Source organism: Tamandua tetradactyla, chromosome 11, assembly GCF_023851605.1.
Source record: "Tamandua tetradactyla isolate mTamTet1 chromosome 11, mTamTet1.pri, whole genome shotgun sequence".
Taxonomy (NCBI): domain Eukaryota; kingdom Metazoa; phylum Chordata; class Mammalia; order Pilosa; family Myrmecophagidae; genus Tamandua; species Tamandua tetradactyla.
Genome location: NC_135337.1, coordinates 38,597,679 through 38,620,643, shown reverse-complemented (window position 1 = coordinate 38,620,643; position 22,965 = coordinate 38,597,679). Strand labels below are relative to the sequence as shown.

Below are 22,965 nucleotides of genomic sequence, written 5' to 3'. Positions count from 1 at the left end.
TACTATCTTTAATACTAAATACTTGTTATAAGTATTTAAACAAAAGATTCGAGCAAATAAATATGAACATTAATTTAGATTCTAAGTAAGAACACATCAAAACTCAAAAGTGAGTTGGCCTTCAATTACTGTTCAAAACATTTGTTGGGCAAATGACTACAGTAATATTAGGTTGTAGGGAGAATGTTTACCCTACTTAGAAAGCCAAACTTTTTGAATCTTGTCATTTGTATTCACGCAGAGATAACATTACCAAGAGAGCTGGAATAGCATTTTCTACTGTCTAGCCCTGAATTCTAAAATTATTCAATCTTATATTTCTAGTTGTTTAATCTTATAATTTAGATATTTAACTAAATTGGAGAAGACTTGCTTCTACAGTCTTAGTCCAAATCGGTGGTTTTCTATATATTATTTCACAATAGCTAATCATCAGTCCTTACTAGAATGTAATATGATCATTAATGTTTCTCTGAACAGATCTCTCTAGCTTTCTCTACATCAATCTCTTTTGGCACCTACAGTTCTCAGTAGCATTTCTTCTTCTTTTTAAATATTTACTGAGAAATCTTCACATACATATAGTCCATTCATAGTATACAATCAATGGCTCACAATATAAAAACGTAGTATACTCATGAACATGATAATTTTTTAGAATGACTGCATCAACCCCAGAAAAAAAGAAAAAACTCATACATTTCATATCCCTTACCCTTCCCTATCATTAAGAACTAGTATTTCAAGCTATCCATCTTTTTTTTGCCCCTTATCCCCCTATTATCTATTTCTTTTTATCCTTATTTTTTAATTCTGTCCATACTCTGGTTAAAAGGAGCATAAGACTCCAGGTTTTCCCAATCACATGGTCATACTGTTAAAGCTATATAGTTATACAACTGTCCTCTAGAATAAAGGCTACTGGAACACAATTCAACAGTTTCGGGTACTTCCTTCCCTCTAGCCATTCTAATACGCCACAAACTAAAAATGGATATCTATATAATACATAAGAATAACCTCCAGAATAACCTCTCAACTCCGAAATCTCTCAGTCATGAAACTTTATTATCTCATTTCTCTCTTTCCTCTTTTGGTCAAGAAGATTTTCTCAATCCCTTGATGCCAGGTCCCGGCTCATCCCAGGAGTCCTGTCCCATGTTGCCAGGGAGATTTACACCCTTGGGAGTCATGTCCCATGTAGGGGGGAGGGCAGTGAGTTCACCTGCCAAGTTAGCTTAGAGAGAGAGACCACCTCTGAGTAACAAAAAAGGTTCTCTGGGGTGACTCTCAGGCATAAACATAGGTAGGCTTAGCTTCTCCTTTGCAAGGATAAGTTTCACAGGGGCAAACCCCAAGATTGAGGGCTCAACGTATTGAATTGGTTGTCCCCACTGCTTGTGAGAATATCAGGAATTCCCCAGATGGGGAAGTTGAGTATTTCCTCCTTTCTCCCCAGTCCCCTCAAGGGGACTTTGCAAATACTTTTTTATTCTCTGCCCATATTACTCTGTGATATATCGGGGCATCATATTAACCTGTACAAACTAAGAGGATCTCATGCCCTATTCAAGATTCCATGTAATTATGGTGTTCAAATAAACTGACCATGTAAGTTAAATGAGATAATATGCTACCCAAAATATAAATGTTGCACCAAATAAACATCTCTCCCTTTGATCTCACACATAACTTGAAGTTTTAAAATATGGACTATATCCTCCTTTACCCTGTATTCTGATTTACCTTACTCCTATCCAGATCAGCTTCAACCATATCTCAAGTTGAAGTCTGATTACTTTTTCAACTTTTTTTTTGGGGGGGGGGGGGGGGTGCATGGTCCAGGAGTCAAACCAAGGTCTTCTACCACATGGAAGGCGAGCATTCTACCACTGAACCACCCGTGCATCCCACTTTTTCAACTTTTTAAGCTCACTGTAGTAGTCCTGTAAAGATGTGACAAGCAGCAATATTAAGAAATGCTTGTACTACTGATTTTAAAAAAATGACTAGCAACCGATTTTTATAGTGGCATAATTCATAATTGCCAAGAGATGGAAACAATATAAGCATCCATCAACTGATGAATGGATAAACAAAATGTGAAATAGACATACAGTGGAATATTACTCAGCTATAAGGAAAAATGAAATCCTGATGTATGACAACATGGATGAACCCTGAGGACATTATGTTGAGTGTAATAAGCCAAATACAAAGGACAAACACTGTATGGTCTCACTAACATGAACTAATGATGCGCAAACTCTTGGAGCTAAAATCTAGAGTATAAGCTACCAGGAGAGGGTAGATAATGGGAAGCTGATGCTTAATTTTTACAGAATTTTTAATAAGGGTGATTACAAATATTTGGAAATGGATAGAAATAATGGTAATTCATTACCATAAGGATAATTAACACTGCTGAATTATGGGTGTGATTATGGTTGAAAGGGGAAGTTTAGGGTTGAATATGTCACTCAAAGAAAGCTAGAGGATGAAACATGGGTTTGTGAACACAGTGAATCCTGTTGTGGATGATGACTGTGCTTAACTGTACATGAACTAGAACAAATGTATGTCACTATTACAAGGTGTTAATATTAGGGTGGTATATGAGAAAAATACAATTAAAGTAAATTATGAACTACAGTTAATAGTAACATTGTAATATTCTTGCATCGATTGTGACAAAGGTACTAGACCAATTCTAAGTCTCAGTAACAGGGGTGTTAAGAAATATGGGATTTTTTTTTTTTGAGCAATAAGAATGTTCTCAAATGGATGGTGGTGATGAATGTACAACTCTGCAATATATAGAAAGCCACTGATTGTACACTTTGGATGGATTGTATAGTGTGTGAATAAAACTGTTTAAAAATACAGTTAAATTTTTTAAAAACGAAACAATAATCAGACATATGGCATTTGGGATGTTTATAAGGAGAAAACGCAACACTTAGACTTTCCTTGTGTTTCCACCAGGAACACTTAGTGCTTCTATGCAACATCTAGCATTCTTGGTCATGAAGGATAAAACTAGAATAAAGCATATCTTCATTTAAAAAAAATCACATTATTTTTCTGGATTAATGTCAGTAAGGAAACATTTTGACCTCACACTTATCTGAAAAACACAGTTTCCTGCCTTTCTGCCTTTTTTTTTTTAACATGGGCAGGCACCGGGAATAAAACCCAGGCCTCAAGCATGGCAAGCAAGAACTCTGCCTGCTGAGCCACCGTGGCCTGCCTCCTTTCTGCCTTTTGAACAGACTTTATGTTCAGTGTTGCCTGGCAGAAAAGAAGTCATTTGTACTTTGTATGTCTCATGAGAAAAGAGGAGGAGACCAAAAGACATGAAATGGTTTCTTCTCAGGTTTGCTAGAAATAAGTGCAAAATTATTCCGTCTAAGAAGGTAGTAAGTGATATATTTGGTAGATCTCTATCTAACTGGCAGAATGTTTGCTCTAGCTGCCCTCTTCACGTTGGTATTTTTTTCGATTTTTCAATCACAAGATATGGGGGCAACCCAGAAACAGTTGCCTTATTACACTTAGTTGGAACCGACCAGTAACATCCCATGACCATCCAGGCAAGAGTTAGTGTCCAATGATTGTCACTGCTTCCTTACCAAAACAACATGAAAAGACCCAAAAAAAGGTTAAGGTTTCATTTAAAACCTTAAAAAATTCACAAAAACATCATAACTTGCCAACACTGGCCTTCTCATTTTGTTGCAACAGGGTGAATAAAAGGAAATGATGTTTTGTTTTTCAAGAAATTCTTTTTCTTCCGATAAAGCACTTAGCAAGAATATTTCCTTTGCTCTTTTAGACACAAAAGATTTATTATGAGAAAAAAAGAGGTAAGATAAAAATGAAAGGTATTAAAAGTACCATAGTCATTGGTCAAGATGAAAAATAAATAACACTCATTTTTTCCCCAAGAGGTTTAAGTCTACTCTTGTGTCAGAAAAATTAAATATATTTTATGTCTGCTTTGCAAATATTCAGGGAAAAGTGAAAAAACATTCACACAAACAAACATCTCAAGCTTGGGAAAACATTGTCTTTTCAGCAAACTCCTACAGAGACTGAGAAGAGATACTTCCTAGATATTTGCTATAGAAAATGACCAAAATTAAAGATTTCATATAATATGCATATAATACAAAATATAAATAAAATATTTTCATTATTTAAAATTTCAAACATACCTTCTCCAATTTTTTATTTTTGTTTTTTGCTATTAGGTTATTTTCATGGAGCAATTTTTCACATCTACTTTTCACCATTTCAGCTGCTTCTTGCAACTTCTGTACCTGAAAATAAATGATATTATATATATAATACATACAGCAACATGTATTATTTTATTATGAGAACCATAAAATTAAATAAAAAGTTAAAAGGTTCATATTTCTATTTATATACAAATCATCATTTCCCTACCAAATCCTTCAGTTTGTTAAATATGGGAGTCACTCAACGCTCTACTCTAATCCACATTCCACTTATGATTACCTGTCTTTTCCCATATTTTGCAGGTCAATGGGACTTAAATCAGTCCCTGAATTAAACTAATTTCCATTCCAAGTATTCTTCCCTCCAAATCAAACTGTGCCAAAAATATTTGAATATGGTAACTCATCCATAGTACTCCTGATAAGGGACTGAAATGAATCACCAGCTGGAAGACCAGATGACATTCTGAATCATGGGCCCACAATGCACCACAACTTCATTTTGTACGTCTCAACTCCATTTTCCCACCTACTCCATTCAAATGCAGTCCCTTTCTACTTACTCACACTTTGTCTCCTTTAAGCTTTTATCCTTAGTTCACTATTCTTTAATTCAAACTCTCTTCCAATAAAGTCAAGATCTTTACTGACTAGTTAAATTGTTACCCATCATCCAAGAACTAGTATAGTTTCCACCTTTTTATGAAGCTGTTTTTGTAAACCACATTTCTACCATTGAGCACACACTCTATTCCATATATACTGTTATATATTCTTTTCTAGGTCTTTCACATGAGTACATTTGAATTATAAGTCACTTATTTATTGGGAAAGGGGGAATATTGGGCTGGTCTAGAAAAGAGTCATTATTTCAAATGAATACCATTAAATACACAAAATGACAAACAAATGTAACCAAAATGAACAAGATTTTATACTAAGGTTAATATCATAACTATGCAATTAATTTTAGATCTATGTTTAAGAATATCCAGTACATACATAAGCAGTATTTCAATCAGGAATTGGCAGAATTCTCTATTTATAAAAATATGTGGGACCTCAGAAAACATTTGGGATGCATCAATTTATTATATAATAACAGTCCCATCTCTCTTCATTTCTATTTATTTAGATTGCAAGCAAATGTGTATTTTAAATTGTGTATGAATTTTAACAAATAATAACAAATTCCATGGTCACCTGAGTTTTATACACTTCAATAAGAGTCTTCTGTTGCTTTTCTACTTCTTGTAATTCTAACAGTTCATTTTCCACAGAAATAGCCTCATCCTTCAAAGCAGCAAGGGTAGTCTATCAAGGAAATATAAATAAATTTTGTAAGTCATTAAAATACATTTATGCTCCAGTGCTACAGAATTATAAAAACAACTCATTCAGCAACAAGGTTAATAAAATAATTATTTTTGACTGCATAGAGTGCCCTGTAAAATTTAAGAATTCCAAAAGGTTTGTGAGTAGTATTTATGAAAAACCTTAGTAAGTTTTACGCAGGACATTTATTTCTTAAAACCTTTAAAATCTACTGACAAAAAGACTTCTGAAAATAGAACATCAGATAGTTCTATCTCCCTACCCCATATTACTGGCAGACCCTTTCAACATGAAAAATTTAGAATAGCCATAACCCTAAAGAGAATAGAAAGATCAAAGGTGATGGAGGAGTTATATGGAGAAGATAGGATTTAACAATGAATATGACTGCTGAATCATTAAATTGATATCTCTTTTAGTCTCTAGTATCTTAGAGCAGCTAGAAGTAAAAACCTAAAATTGCGGAATCGTAACCCATGCCAAACTCTGAAATATGTTCTACAACTAATTGTGGTGATGTGCTTTGAAAATTTATTGCTTTCTTGTATGTATGTTATTTTTCACCAAAAAAAGTCGATTGTGATGCTAAAAAAATATTTATGCCTTCTAGCCTCCTATACTCTAGAGCAGCTAGAAGGAAAGATCTGAGAGGACTGTATGGTAGCCCATGACAAACTCTGAGATCTGTCCTGTAACTAATTGTTGAAGAATGCTTTGGAAGGTAGTGCTTTTTTATTTCTTTGCTTTGTATATATGTTATATTATACAATAAAAAAGTTTAAAAAATAAGTAGAAAAACAAAACAAAACTAACAAAAGACTTTTGAAAATAGAGAAACCATGTTTCTGGTTGGGACGACTCTATACTGTTTTTTTTCCAGATTAATTAAAAGCTTTAAAACAATTTCAACCGAAAGTATAATATTTGGTGATGGGGGGAGTGGTATGTGAGAATTTGGCATGTGGTATGTGGAAAAACAAGGCTCACTACTAAACACCAAGTTTAGGGAACCTAAATCTCTTATAACCAGCAATAAGCACGCCTACCATTTGCTCTGAAGGAAGATATTCTTGCTATTTTCCAAGGCTGTTTGCTATGCAAAGGACTTATAAAGATAGTTCGGATCAACGGCTGTCAAAGCTCCTGCTTATAAGATGTGCAGCAATGTGAGAGACTACCAAAAGAAGTCATAAAAGAAAAAAGTATATATATATATACTTTTTTATGTATATATATCCAAAATTTCATATGCTACCAAAAAATGTTTGAGGCAAACAAAATGTGAAAAAAATCTTAGCAAGTTAAGGTTAAGGATTAATATCTATTCTTAATACAGACAGAGTTCTTATGTAGTAAAATAAAGAATAATGAATAGGTAATTCAAAAGGCAGAAAAGTAAACAATCAATTAATACATGAAAAATATGTTCACTAGTCATTAAAAAAAAATATCTGGGGGGGGGGTGCAAGGACAGTTCAGTAGCAGAATTCTCGCCTGCCATGTGGGAGATGGGGTTTGATTCCTGGTCCATGCACTTCCCAAACAAACAAACAAAAGAAACCAACAAAAACAAACAAATAAAAAAATTCCACAAAGGCTGTTGCAATAATGGGATACTCACCATGGAAAAAGAATGAAATGTGGCCTCGCCATACAGCACACAACAAAATAAAATAAAATTCTCTGGGCAGGGGGATTCTAGTAGTGAACAAAAATAATTCCTTTCTTTTGGGAAATTACATACTAGAAGGACAGACAGACAAAAAACAAGAATAAGAAGTAAAATATATATAAAAGCAGGATAGGAATGACATGTTGGGGATAGGCTAGGGAAAATGATCCAAGAAGGGAATTTTTAGTAAAGATCTAAGGAATGTAGGCACTTTAGAGAACGAGTCAAAGAATGGTAGGAGAGGCCCCCATCAGTAAGGGGGAAACAACAAGAAGACCAGTGTGGCAAAAATGGAGAAAACAAGAAGAGCATAGAAGGAGATGAGGTCAGGGCAGTAATGGAAGACAGATCATTAATATAATGTCATCTAAGTGTTTAAATGATATCATTGGAGAGTTTTGAACAGAGCAGTGCCATGATCTGCCTTGCATTTTTACAGGAATTATTCTACTGCTACACTGAACACTGGAGGGGGGGCAAGAGTGGAAGCATGGAGGATAGTTGGGAAGTCAACGCAAGAATGAGAATGATGCCAAGTCATAGAAAGAATGGACTGCCATTAACTGAAATAAGCAAACTACTGCAGGATGAACTCTTTTAGGGGGAGCTCCATTTTGGTGATAACTTGGAAATACCTCTTAAATATCCAAGTGGAAGTGTCAAGTAGGCAGTAGAATATATGTCTGGGATTCAAGGGCAAGATCTAAATAGAGACATAAATTTGAGAGCCATAAGCATATAGAGGGTATTTCCACCCATAAGACTAGCTGAGATCACCTACAAAGTTTGGAAAGATTTGTTTTAAAATTAAGGCCTATGGCATCTAAGGGTAAAAGCCTCCCTGCCAATGTGGCCTATGACTCCCAGGGATGAGCCTGGTCCTGGCACCGTGGGATCGAAGGGGAAAAGAAGTGTAACAAATAAGGTATCAGTGGCTGAGAGAGTTCAAATAGCATTGACAGGCTACTCTGGAGGCTACTCTTATGCAAGCTTTAGCTAGACATTGCTACCTATCACAGTTTGCCAAACCCCACCAAAATCATTCCTGCCAACCCTAAAGAACCCCTAGGGCTTTATACGAGATTCTACAAAGGTTCCATGCACTAGGATTACTTTCCAGAAACCTACAACCTCCAGATTAGTCCCAGGACCAGATAAATTCTGAAACCTAAAGGGTCCAGCCTCTCCAGAACATCAACTAGTTCCATCCCTTTATCCCATATTATCAACAGCCCTTTCAATATGAAAAAGTTAGAATGGGCATAGCCCAAATACCCCTAAAGAGGGGGAGAAAGATCAAAGGAGATGGTGGAGTGATACAGAGAAGGTAAGGTTTAACAAATAAGTATGACTGCTGAATCATTATATTGATATTTCTTTTAGTCTCCAGTGTCTTAAAGCAGCTAGAAGTAAAAACCTAAAATTGTGGAATTGTAATACCGAACTGTGAAATTTGTTCTACAACTACTTGTGGTATGCTCTGAATTTCATTACCTTCTTTTTGCATATATGTTATTTTTCACAAAAAAAGAAAAAAAAAGCCAATTGTGATGATGATGCGCAGCTATATGATAATACTGTGAACCTCTGATTGTACACTTTGGATGATTACATGGGATGTGAATATATAATATATATTAATAAAATTGAATTAAAATAAAAAATTATTGCCTAGTACTGGAAAAAACATAGGGATCCTTTTTTGTATGGTGGATACATTTATGATGGGCAATTTGGAAATATATAATTAAAAAAAACATTTAAAATGAATCTCTTCTTTGACCATAAAATTCCATTTATAAAAATTTATCTTAAGAAAACATATATGCAAAAAGACTCAAAGAAACTATCCAGATGCTTATGCATAAAAGCAAAAATAAAGTAGTTCAAAAGTTGCCAAGATTTTATATATATATATATATATATATATATATATATATATATATATATATATATATATAAAGGTTAATCTTAATTATCTTCAGTTGTAAGACTGAAGGCTTTTTAAAAAAATATGTCCTTCATGTTTTTCCTATTCCTCCAAATTTCTATAATGAACTAATAGGATTTCATAACCCAAGCCAAATAAACTTTTGTGGTTTTTAATTGAGGTAGTCTCTGGGTTTTGGAAGCAAGGCTAAGAGAATATATATATATATATATATATATCAGCTAGTTTCTTTTTCACTTGAAACCTTAAAACCTAAAATTATCCTAAAATAATTAAAAGTAACATAATACAAATATTTAAACAATGTAAAATTATAACGAGATTTTTTCCTTAAACAAAAACCCAAATAATAATTAAAATACATATTTCTGAATTATTAACAGAATATGCTAAAATGCAAACTTTAACTCAAATAATGATATATAGCCTATATAACTTAAAATTAATTCCATTATTATGTGATTAAAAAGTAGATCATAATTAATGAAATGTGCTTCTAATGCTTTCTTTTAGAAGGACAAGTTAATTAAGAAAAATATACATAATAAATAAAAGCACTTCCTGTTCCCAAATAAAACATTTTAAGCATTCAACAACAAATATTCTTTGAGAGCTAAAAAATATGTCATACATTCTCTGGGTACTCTGTGCTTACAAAGATAGGAGTGTATAAGGAAGAAAACTTTGGGAAGAAGTAATACTTGAGGTGAACTTTCAAGGAAAGATAATATTTAAATATTGAGGTAAAAAGCACGACAAACTAAAAGTAAGAAAACTACAGGACTAGATGAAGGAAGCATGAAAAAATTATGCAAAATAATGAGTATTCATATTTGACTGGGGTTCAGGATAACTAGAGGACTGCATTCCCTAGCATTCTTGCAGACAGGTGTGGTCATTTGCCTAAATGAACAAAAGAGTCATATGGACCTTCAGGAAGTCTCCTTAAAATACAGGTGACCAAATAAAAGAGGCACAGGGTATGCATTTCCCCTCTATCCTGTGGCTTGAAACGTGGATATAATATCTGGCACTCCAGCAGCTATCTTGGAACACAAGGATGAGCGCTACAAGCTAGGAGTGATAGAACAGATGACTAAAAAGAGGCTGGGTTCTCTGGTGCCATATAAGCTTTGAACTGCCAACTCTGGACTTCTTTTACATAATAGACAAAAATACATCTCTATCTTACGTGAGCCACATATTTTGGTTTTCTGTTATACATAGCCAAGATGACTCTGGACTCAAGACTCACTAAAACACAAAAGATATTCCCTGGAAAATAGTTCCCTTGAGTTGTTACTGTGTTTTGTTTTCTGGAAGTCTCTAACACAATTTCTCCCAAAGTTTCTATAATTTAAAAGACGAGAAAAAATGCCAAAAAAAAAAGGTGAAAGAAACCAAATAAGTAATTATAAAATGTGAACAAAACTGTGTCTAGTACTTCCTTCCTTTCTTTATCCAAATTCTAATCATGGCTTCTCTCTAAACCAGCTGGGTGATTTTGTGCAAGTAAAGAATGTAAAGCACTTATCAAAGGGCCTCCTATACTAAAGACAATCAATAAACAGTTGTCATTATTCTCCATTTAAGTGACTCATATGTTCCCAGCACATTACTAGGTATCAGACAAAGAAGGGAAGATGAAATAAAATTTCTGGCCCTGGGATGTGGGTAACGGAGGGAAGGATACCCAATAGGGGAGTCAAGTTATACAAAGAAGTAAGTACAATAAAGTTCTATATGTAGAATTAATATAGAGAGAATAAAACAGAGCGCATAATGGGAAAAAGGTTATTAATGTCAGAGAAATTTTAGGTTTAAATAAAATTAAAGAAGCTTCTGCTGGAGGACTAACCACATCTGTTTATCTTCTTTCCTTCCCAATACAAAACTAATAAGGGAATTAAAAGGGTTTATAATTTATAAATCCTCACAATAAAGAGAACAGACCATTAAGGGACAAAACATTTTTAATGTTTCTGGAAAATGGAGAGCTGATTAATGATGTAGGAGGAGCACAGCTAAGGAGGAAGTTTATCTGACCAGCAGAATCTAGAGAAGCAGAAGTCTTGGAAACTCCAGTTAAAGTTGAGGGGAAGAAAGAGACTTTAGGTTGAAAAGGATTAACTCGCAATCTGTAAACAGAACAGCTGGCCACCATCACTCCTCAACTCTTCCCTGGGGCAGCAAGAAAGAACAGCTGGAAGCCAGGAGTTTACTATTCAAGGTACAAAAACAAGGAAGGCTCTTCTCTAAAGAAATTGGATAAACAGTGTGGGGAGATTAAAACAGAGGGACAGTGTTGGTAACTGAGCAAATATGCCTGCATTGTGACATTTTTAGGGTCCACCAGTGAAACTACTAACTGCCCAACAGCTGAAGTAAAGCCTATCAAGTGACAAGAATCATTTACATATCCAAAGTTCTCAGTTTATTTTTCTATCATCTCATTTGTAAATTCTTAATTGTCACTGGCCATTTGGGGAAAGACAACCAACATAAAAGAGAAAGACCAGATGCGTTTTACTGAGTTTTTTGTTTTTGTTTTTTGGCATGGGCAAGCTTCAGAAATCGAACCTGAGTTTCTGGCATGGCAGGTAGGAATTCTGCCACTGACCCACCAGTTATACCACCCTGAGCTACCACTGCACTGCCCAAAATGTGTTTAAAATTTTTAAAAAAGGGGTGAAAAAATGAACCAACAGGAAATAGAAATATATTGGGAACCTAAAAATAAAAAATAAAAAACAATTCTCATAAGTATTCAATATTTGAAAAGATATGAGCACTCAAAGAATAAAAAAGTCTCGGAAATTAAAATTTTAAAAGAAGGATTACAAAATAAAAATCAAGGATATCTCCCTAAAAGTTAAACAAATGTCAAAGAGATGGAAGACATAGTATCAATCCAGAAGGTGCAACAAATGACTAATAGTATGCTCAGAAAAAGACTGGAGAAAATGGAAAGGACCAGGGGAAGGAGAATTACAAAAGAAAAATACAAGAGAGTTTTCCAGAATTGAAGCACATGAGTCTTTGTATTTAAAGGGCCTACAAAGTACCAAGCAGGATGGGCAACTGTGTGTGTGAAATTTCAGAACATGAAAAATAAAGGGAGTATCTTGAAAAACCTTATGATAAACAAAAAAATATCACCACAAAAGAATAAGAATTGGACTGGCAACAGATTTTCTCAACAGCAACTCACCCCTAGAAAACTATGGAGCTACTACTCTTCGAAGGGCTGTCTGAAAATTACTTTCAATTTAGGTTGCTATAGGCAGTCAAAACCACAGATGAGGGCAGAAAAGTAATTTTCACGTTTTTATGAGGTTATTTGAAGATGTACTTTAACAAAATGAGGAGTAATTTTAAAAAAGACCATGGAGGATCGAGGAAATAGTAGGACTAGGACGTTTAAGCATGACATCTAAGTAGCAGACCTAGAGACCAACCTGTTCAAATTGGAACAGTGAGACAGAGTGTCTCAAGTAGAAGGAATGCAGGGAAAACAGGTTCTTCAGAATACAGAAATATAATGAAGAGCTTCAGGGAAAAAATAAGACTATAATATGGGCAAAGAATACAAGAAACAAGTAGGGTATTTGGAAATTCCAGGAAAGATAAAAAGCTGAACAAGAAAAAAAATATTTTAAACACACTACTTGACTGTGCAGTTAAAGAACAATTATATAGTCATTGTTTTTAATGCTTATCATCAATTTATAAACAGAGCACTTAGTCAAGGTTAGAGAGCAAATTGTCAATGTTTTTAACACTAACAATGTAAAAGAAATTGGGGAGGTAAAGGAGGAGAGAAGAAATGAAAAAAGGAAGAAGCAGAAATATCCTTATTTTGCAAAATAGGAAGTCAAGATATACAATTTGGTCTGCTTTTCACATTTCTGCGAAGTTCATCTTAGTACCAATAAAAAGGGGAATGGGGTCAGTATAACAAAGAAGTCACTTCTGTTCAGATGTAATTTTCCCAACAGTTTGTACCATAAAAAAACATCAGTTGAACACAAGATGGCAAGCCACAGACATACATGGTATTACACATAAAGTCCATTTATATACCCATATTCTTTCTCTTCCTTCTCTCTGGTCCTGTGCCCTGTCTTGGGAGTGCTTATTGTATGCTGCCCTTAAGTCCATAACGCAACAATCTTAACTCTTTCTTTTAACTTCTTCCATCAAGCTACCATACCTTTTTAAAAAAAGAGTTGGATGTTTGCCATGGTATTCCTTTACTTATTAGGAATTTTTTTAGTTGTGTTGGTATTTTTATTAAGATCATCATTTTTCTTATTGTTCTACTAATTACAAAATCTATAGAAATGATTGATAAATCAAGAAATAATGGTATAAGAATATGATTTAGAGATATGCAAGTAACCATCAGAAGAACCAAAAACAGTAACAGTTAAAAGAATTAAAACTAGTTCCTGAAAGAGTTGCAAATTAAAACCACAGATACCATTTTAACCTTTCAAATTAGCAAAGATTAAAGTAAACAGACATTTAATTTTCAGTGTTGATGAAGTATTAAGAGTTGATGGCAGCGTAGACTGGTAGTATATTTTTGAGAAAAAGTATGGTATAGTGTATAAAGAGTTTTTTGAAATTCTAATACTCTTTGACCCAGTAATTCCATATCTTGGAATCTAAGCGAAAGAAAATGGAACAAAAACTTTATGTACAACAGTTGATCAGAACATTATTTAAAATTAAAAAAAAAAAACTGGGAATGATCTTAATGCCCAACAAAAAGGAAACTTTTAAATCAATTAACTAATACTTCAAGAGGGAATATATATATAGAGAGTAATTAAAAGGATATTTATGAAGCATTATATATTTATTATACACTCCAATGTATTTTCCCATGTTAAAATGAAAAAAGCAAGATATATTCAGTTTAATAACATCTATGAAAAAAACCCAGAAGTGTTATAAAATGTAGTAGTTCTTTCTGGGGGATATGGAATCAAAGGATATTTTGTTCTTTATTTTTATACTTTCTGAATTTCCCATAATGAGTACATATTCTTCCCTCAAAACATAATTCTGAATAATTGACAGAAGTATGAAGAACCACGTCCAATGAATAATTAGATTTCCTATATAAAGAAAACACAAGAATTTTGTATTGCATGAAAGATAAAGGACATACGAAATTAGAAGGGAAAAAATCTAATTCTGAATGCCAAAGTTAAAAAAGGTAACTTTCTCTTATCTTTCCTGACAAAAAGTAGGTGTGCTGGCTTAAAACTGCGGTGCACCCCAGAAAAGCCACGTTCTTTAATCCTCATTCAATATTGTTGAGTGGAATTTTTATGATTAAGTTGTTTCCATAGAGATACATTTCAGGAGCTTTAGCAAATCAAAACAGTAGCCAAAATAATTGTATTACTTAATAAGTTGAAGAAAAGAAAATCAGGATCTATATGCTTTCTGTTATAGGTATCATTTAGATTCCTGCCATTTCTTTCACTCATTCTTAAATAACGACAAACAGGACTATCAGTTTCCAGTCCTCAATTCAAACTGAGTCTCTCCATTGAAAACACAATGGATCTGAGACTGATGAGCCTGGCTTTGTCCATTGATGCAAAGGAGATTGTTTGAAACTGCAAACTAAGGTGAGAAAAGTTACCAATTTGAATCACCAACAGAGGGAAAGGATCTTTAGTTTGTGCAATCTGTTGCCTTTCTGTCATACTTTACCAAGCACCCTATATATACCCTATATATCTCCCATAAAAACAGAACAGTTCCTGGGAAAATAGGTTGGCCTGTGGGAAAATATGCCCAAAACTACAATTAATAAATTATTTTTCTAGCACAAGCCATTTTCCAGAGGTAGAGAAAGAAAGGTTTTAAAAAGGTAACAGAGATTTGGGTTCCTCTCCAATTTCTTTTTGGAAAATAATCTCTTCTAAGAATAATTAAGAAACTTGAAACCTTTTGCTTAAAATGATTTTCAATTTCTATATTTTTTCTCATAAACAAATTCATTTAAAGAGCTCATTATAATTTCTACATAATGTGAATATAATTTAAACAAGCTTTGTTTAAATTAAGAAATGAATACGTTTCTAATGCAAAGAAAACTTAATTCAAAAAAATTTAAAAAAATGGAAGTGTTACTTCTTTTTTAATACTAAAGGTAACTTTTCTCTAAAGTACCATATAAACTACCTACAATGAAGACTTCTCAGTACACAGAAAAAATGTGCATTTTTTAGTGAAGTCTAAACACAGTGACAAAATCAAACTTATAAACACATCAGAACAATGTTAGAAGCTTATTTTATGAGTTTCTCTAAAATATCTTCTACGCCACTAACATACTGTTATTTACTCTGTGAACACAAATTTTATTTCATGTTTTAAAAAGATTCTTTTCTGGCTTCTATTTTAAGTCCTCCAAAAGTAGTATTATGGATCTGAAAATGGTACCATCAACTTTAGCTAGGTCTCATCTGGTTATATATATTTCTCTGATTTATTAAGAACTCAAGTATCCTCCTTTCTCAGAAATTATAAAAGTTTCTTCTACATCCCTTCTCTGTTAAACATACAAACAAATCACCCCTTGGGTCTGACTAAGTTGGAAAATTCTTTCTGGTTACAAAGCAGCCAAGAACATATTTTCTGGTTTCAAACAGACCAAGACTGAGGGTATATCCTATTGTAACTAACCACGACACCTAGAAATAAACTTATATATTAAGGTTAATATAATTTTCATGATTCACTTAGCTGCTCAAATTGGACAGTAAACAAGTTTTTAAACAGTGTTATAACTTAATAAATCTTCTTTAGTGCTGAAAATTTTTAATTTACAACCATAAAAATTTAAAAATATATAAACATGTATAAATGTATATATACAAGTATAGAGATATAATAGTTTTATAAGCTACCTATTATACTCTAGTACCCTGAGAAAACTCTAGTACCCTGAGAAACTTTAAGTACAAAATGAAACAAGAGTATTCTAAATATGCTGTTACATCAAGACATTTCTACTAAATTGTCATTACACAATACACACACGAAACACATACACATACAGTACCTTTAATTTTGCATTCTCAAGATTGATAGTTTCATTTTCATATTCAATGGAATGAAGGTTTCTAAGAATTTCTTCACATGAATTTTCCCCATAGTCTTCCATTTTCTTCAAATCTTCCAAAAGATTAATGATTTGCCTTTATGTAATAAATGATACATTTTATAAAAGTCATGGAAATTTTCATTTAAATAACACATTTTAAATATGTTTCTGAAGTCGTTTTAATAGAGTACACTGTTTTAAATAGGGAACATAAAGGGTGAATGAAAAAGATGTAATCTGTGAGGTTACTTCCAGAGTAACAGCTAAATTAGCTTCTGGTAGTCTCTAGCTATTCTCACAATCTGATCATCTTTCTCTCTTCTGACTTTCATTTAGCTCTTGTTTCTATATTTCCTTTGCCCATATTTTAGTAATGCATGATACATCCCAAATCAACTTAAGAAAACTGGTGTTATCTGGGATTAGAAACAATTACCCATTGATAACGTCAATGAAAAATTATACAACATTCTTTTGCTATTTAATAAAGACTCTAAACTATCATCCACAGGCATACACGTCTCTCTCTCTCATTCACACTCGTGTATGCACAGTTTTAGGGTAAAGGTTAAATAAGAGGATCAAGTGAGGCAATAACGATATTTAAAAGCAAGTTATATATGCTAATCTACAATGATAAAACTGAAGAAAATAGACAAAACATAAAACATTTAAAAAGTAAATATTTATACTTCATTATCAATAGGCAGGGCTCATTTATCAATAATAAACTACAAAGTATAAAGTATATTTATTTTAATCATTGATCTTCTTTATTATGCATTTTAAGGTATTTATAATTAACAGGTTTAAGAATTTTGAAAGTGTTTATGTGGTGTATTATAAATTTTGTTATACATTTTCACTTGTACATATTGTTGCTTACTAGTGAAGTACAGCTTAATAGAAAAATATAACTTCTGTTTTAAGACAGTAGTAAGGTTTACTACAAATACTAGATGATATAAAGAACAAATACTGACCTATAAGTTTAAAATTTCAAAATGTGAACTCTAATGCACTTTTAACAGGTAATGATTTTTGCTGTGTTTTAGAGCAGAGTCAAAAAAAAGTTTATAGAATAGTAAATAACAAAAATATCAAATGTTATTAGCAGCATCTTTACCACATATACCAAAAGAATGAAAATACAAAAAATTGAAAGGGAGTAGAGGGCAAGTGAAAGCACCTCATACTAAACAGTTAGACAGAGTATAAGATTTTTTCCTTACTTCTTCAGTGTTTCAATCTGAACTTCCAATTCTGTTTTTTCTATTACAATTTTTTCATAATGACTCTTCCAGGCACTGGAAGTTGACATCATTTCAGACAACTTGGCTTCCTAAAAATACATAAAATAGTCATCTCATAAGTTAAGAACATTTTTGTATTGCTCGGGGCCCTACATTAAAATGAATTATAAACAAGGAAACACTCATCCTATAAAGTATTGAACTTTCATTGTAAGAAAATTTCAGTGTACAATTCTGAAAACAGGAAAGTTACAAAGAAAACTTTAGTAGAACTCCTACATTACAATTATTTTAAATGCATGTATTAGCAGTTCCAATTTCACATTTTAAGGATATTGCAGCAATCATTTTCAAACAATACTTCATAATTAATGAAGATAATTTCCTTGCTATTTACTGAACTTTTCATTTTGCATCCTATATACAAAAGATGCTAACAACCCCATAAGCAGCAGAAGAGAAAGAAGACAGACCTCTATGGTATACAAATAAACTAACCCCAGTTCCACAATGCCACAGCATTTAGTAACACAGCCTTATTCATCCTTGTCATGTCGCCAAGCTTTGTTTTGTAGAGATCACCCTGTCAGTCTTCAAAAACTGTTACTGCCAGCTAAGAGATGAAAACGGTAGTAGAGGCTTTTTCATTTTACATGTGGATCCCATGAGATAGGGATTTTTGTCCATTTTGTTCATTGTGTACTTCTAGGTCCTGCAATTGTGCCTGGTATATAGCAGGCATAAATAACTGTCAAATTAATCTATCCTTTGCAGATTCACTTAATGAGCTATGGCCACTGCACCCCTTGTCTACATTCTTCAGAAAAATGAACTGGCCTGGAATGGCAACAGTGCCAGTAATTACCAATTAGAAGACCCAGAAGTAGTAATGACACCACTTAATATTTATCGGGTGCTTCTGTTTTTTCCATCAACCACTCATTCACCGGACAAATATTCATTACTATGTGCCAGACATTTATTGTTTACATTTTTGCATTAATATTTTTATATAGTGAAGAAAGTCTAGCATTGTTTTCATATTTTATGTAAAATCAATTTTAACAGACATTATGAAGCATAAGTTGAGTAATTAAATTATAATATAAATTTAAATATTTAGAAATTTCATTTTAAAACAAGAATTTATATACTACTTTCCCAGGGGACCATAGCCAAAGCTATATAATTATTACAGTTACTTAATATGACATTCTTAGACTGTAAGAACTAGCCTCTGACAGAATCACCTTCCATGAGGGGAATTTCTCTTTGCGTTAAGGAAACGGCATAGCAAAGCCACCAGAAGGAAAATCTTCAAAAAAGGAAATGGGGTAATTCTTTGGTGTGTAGCATTGTTCTTGTTGTAAGAAATTTAACATCCCTAGTCCCTGGGTGCTAAATGCCAGGACCACCCTGCATTTTCAATTTCTCCATTTCTTCTTTCATCTGTCCTTATTATAAACATGCAGACATAAAGCAAAAAGTCCCTTCATTTCTGCCTTCCATTGCATTTAAAACTGCATTTGAGCTGGTTACTAGTAACACTCTAATTACCAAAGACCATGGACCCTTCCAAGTCCTCATTTTCCATGACTTCTCTGCAGTAAATTTTGGATGTTATACATATATGAGATAACATTTATTGAACTATTATTGGCTCTCATGCTGTTCTGAACTGCTCATATATTTGGACTTAAGACACAGTTTTAAACAATGGCATTCAGAGGTGAATGGAATAAGCAAGCTCCTGACTCCTGGAGCTTATATTCTAGTAGAAGGAAACAGTTTTTAAAAAATGAAATAAACTAAGGCGGGCCACAGTGGCTCAGTTGGCAGAGTTCTCATCTGCCATGGTGGAGACCCGGGTTCGATTACTGGTGCCTGCCCATGCAAAAAAAAAAAGTATTTAAAAAATGAAATAAACTAATAAATAAATGAAATGATTTCAGACTGTAATAAATGATGTGGGAAAAACCTGAACATTAAATATGATCATATGATTAATTGTTGTAGGTCTGCTTCAATACAAGCGGTCAGGGAAGGCCTCTCTGAAAAGATGTCAATTGAAAAGATACCCTGAACGATTTAAAAAGAACCAGCTATCGTGAACTAAGAAAGAATATTCCATACAGAGGTAAAGGTAAACAAAACAAGCAAATTTCATGCATTTGAAAAACAGAAAGTCAGTCAGCATGGCAAAAATGCAATATGGTTCCACACTATGCTTAAGAAAGACTGTCTTATTTATTCCTTCCTAAAATCATGATTCAGATAGTATTATTACACCCATTTTATAGGTCCGGAAACTGAAGCTTAGAGAGGTTAAATAACTTACTCAAAGCCACAAGTTTAACAAAAGACAGAGACTTTCTATACTATAGTCTAGGCATGGATGATGGTATTTAGTAGGAAAACCCCAACAATATTAATGACTCAATTCATCTTCATCACTCAAGAACGTTCTCAAGTATTCAACCAGGTCTATAAAACCTTCTAGACTTTGAACCTAGTCCTCAATTCTTTTATTGAGTTAAATTTTTCTGGACGTATGCTAAATATTAGAGCACTAAAGATGATAACACTTAAGTGTACAAAATAGTAAGTTGTTTTGTTTGCACAAGCTTTTGTACAAGTCTGTTTTCTTTTCTAAAAACCTCTAATAATTCTATAAGCCTAACAAGTTCTTAAGAGGCGGAATACCAGTCAGACATTAAAAAGGGTAAATATTTTCTTACTTGGTAATTGAAAAAGTATAATAATTTGTTAAAAACAACAAAGCACTGAGTCCATTTTTCAACTCTGAACAGCACCAAAGATATTTTTCATATGGTGTCTTTATGTCAGCATATGGTTTTAAATGCATTACAGAGATTAAATGAAGTAAATTACTGAATAAAATCATATGGTCTATTAATATAAATCAGCATTTCCCAAACTGGTATTCCTCAGAACCAGTTCCAAGGGCTGTTTTGTGGTTTAAGGAAAAGCTGTATGGGTAAATAAGTGTGGGAAACTCTGGGTTCAACAAAATTTATTACACTGCTTTACTGAAGGCCTTCTTAGGGCCTTTAATATGCTAACGTATATTATAAATTTCCAAGGGGGAAGATGTATGCCTGTTACCCTTAGTTAGATGGCCATAGAAGCCTTACATTTCTTTTGTGTGTGTGGAACACAACTGAACATCTCCTTTAAAGTAAGTTCCAATGGAAATGTTGATATAACTAATGTGCAAATTTGATATTTTATGCAATCTTTCAAAATAAAAGACTAAAAACAGTATGAGGCAAGTTTCTCTAGTATCAGTAGCATTAACAGAGGATTAATTTATTATGTCAAGTAGCATGACATTAATTACATAAACTGAGTACATATCTAAGTAGAAAAAATAAGTGTTTGAAAAAGAATGTAGGACAGGCCATGGTGGTTCAGTGGCAGATTTCTTGCCTACCATGCCAGAGACCCAGGTTCGATTCCTGGTGCCTGCCCATGCAAAAAAAAAAAAAGAATGTAGTCCTGAAACCTAGAAGGCCCAGTCTCCCCAGAACATCAGATAGTTCCATCTCCCTACCCCATATTATTGACAGACCCTTCCAACATGAAAAATTTAGAATGGCCATAGTTTAAACACCCCTAAAGAAAGGGACAGAAAGACAAAGGTGATGGTGGAGTTATACAGAGAAGATAGGATTTAACAAATGAATATGATTGCTGAATCATTAAATTGATATGTCTTTTAGTCTCCAGTATCTTAGAGTAGCTAGAAGTAAAAACCTAAAATTGTGGAATTGTAACCCATGCCAAACTCATGTTCTACAACTAATTGTGGTGTTGTGCTTTGAAATTTATTGCTTTTTTGTATATATGTTATTTTTCACAAAAAAGAAAAAAAAAGTCAATTGGATGACCAAAAAAAAAATATGTATTCCTTCTAGTCTCCTATATTCTGGAGCAGTTACAAGGAAAAATCCAAGATGGTGGTATGTAGCCTATGATAAACTCTGGAATTTGTCCTGTAACTACTTGCTGAAGAGTGCTTTGAAAACTATTGCTTCCTTCTTTCTTTGCTTTGTGTGTGTATATATATATATATATATATATATATATACACACACATATACATATGTGTGTGTGTGTGTGTGTGTGTGTGTGTGTGTATATATATATATTATACAATAAAAAAGTTTAAAAAAAACGTATGTACTTACCTGATCTCTAATTTGGGAAGTAACATTTTCAATGTCTCCTGTAAAATGTTCAAACCTTTGTTTGTAAGCTTTAGATGCCTTTTTTAGAGCTATGGCTTTTTGTTTAATTGATTCTTTCATTACTACAGCCTCATGCTTATTCTTTTTCAATTGTAAGTTCCATTCAGCTATCTTCTTTTCTAAGCTCTAAAAAATATTAGGAACAATTCAATTATTTTAGAAATTCAATATTTATGTAGACATTGTGAAAATACTTTTAAAATCTTCTACATAGTTTTTATCAAAATCATTACTCATTTTATTAATGATTTTATTAACGATTAAATAAAATACATTAATGATTTAAATTCCACATAGATTTTATCAAAATCATTAATGATTTTGTTAATAGATTAATAAAAAGCAAAACAGTGAAGAAATAGGACATCGCAAATGCTTATTTGTAACCAGCTATATAAGGCACATTTAAAATATACAAGTCTACATAAAATTAATGCTACTGTTATTGAAGATATTAATACTGGTGATTATGGTACAAACACTAATTTTCTTAAAACTTTTTGTAACTAATTAAACTTTTTTTTAGTTCACTTCTAGAATATTATTTGTAGTAATATTCTAGAACTGTACTGCAGATAAAAAAAACCTAATTGATAGACAAAGTTCACAGTAATTGGTAGCTCCCGAAATATATTAAGATTCTTCAGTTCAGAAAGATAAGGTCTTAAGGGAGATGGATCATGAAAGATATAGATGAAATGAACATACTCATTTACTTAATTTTAATTTACAAGAATTAGGGGTAGTAAATGTGTAGAACTTATTACTCCAAGATCAAATACAGGTTTAGATAAATTAACGACTAACATATACATAAGTTAATAAGGGTAATAAGATGTTTCCTATCTGTTGCTTTGATCAACCCCTTGATATATCTTTCGGTGACATGAGAATTACAATATTAGGCTGGGTGGATGTTAGATGTGATATAGAAGGTTAAGTCTTATGTTTTTGTATAAAAATACTTAAGATACTTCTTTAGCACTTCCACATTTTTTGAAAGTTGTGTAACATTGAAAAGAATCTTAAATTACTATAGAATTTAGGTTTTAGTCTTAGACAATCATTTTGATAATAATAAAATATTCAAAGAAGTAAAAACTTTTT

At 32.8% G+C, this 22,965-nt stretch overlaps 1 protein-coding gene across 9 annotated transcripts in view; it reads right to left on the bottom strand.

The window, feature by feature from the left end:
* Positions 1-22,965, bottom strand: part of ODF2L (outer dense fiber of sperm tails 2 like) — a 46,961-nt gene that overhangs the window by 6,783 nt on the left and 17,213 nt on the right. For all 9 annotated transcript variants that reach the window (XM_077120404.1, XM_077120401.1, XM_077120403.1 and 6 more), the window contains 5 exons: positions 21,799-21,984; positions 17,567-17,676; positions 16,293-16,428; positions 5,448-5,558; positions 4,218-4,322 (listed from right to left, as the gene is read on the bottom strand). In XM_077120404.1, coding sequence (XP_076976519.1) covers positions 4,218-4,322; positions 5,448-5,558; positions 16,293-16,428; positions 17,567-17,676; positions 21,799-21,984 — 648 coding nt within the window. The remainder of the gene's footprint in view (positions 1-4,217; positions 4,323-5,447; positions 5,559-16,292; positions 16,429-17,566; positions 17,677-21,798; positions 21,985-22,965) is intronic.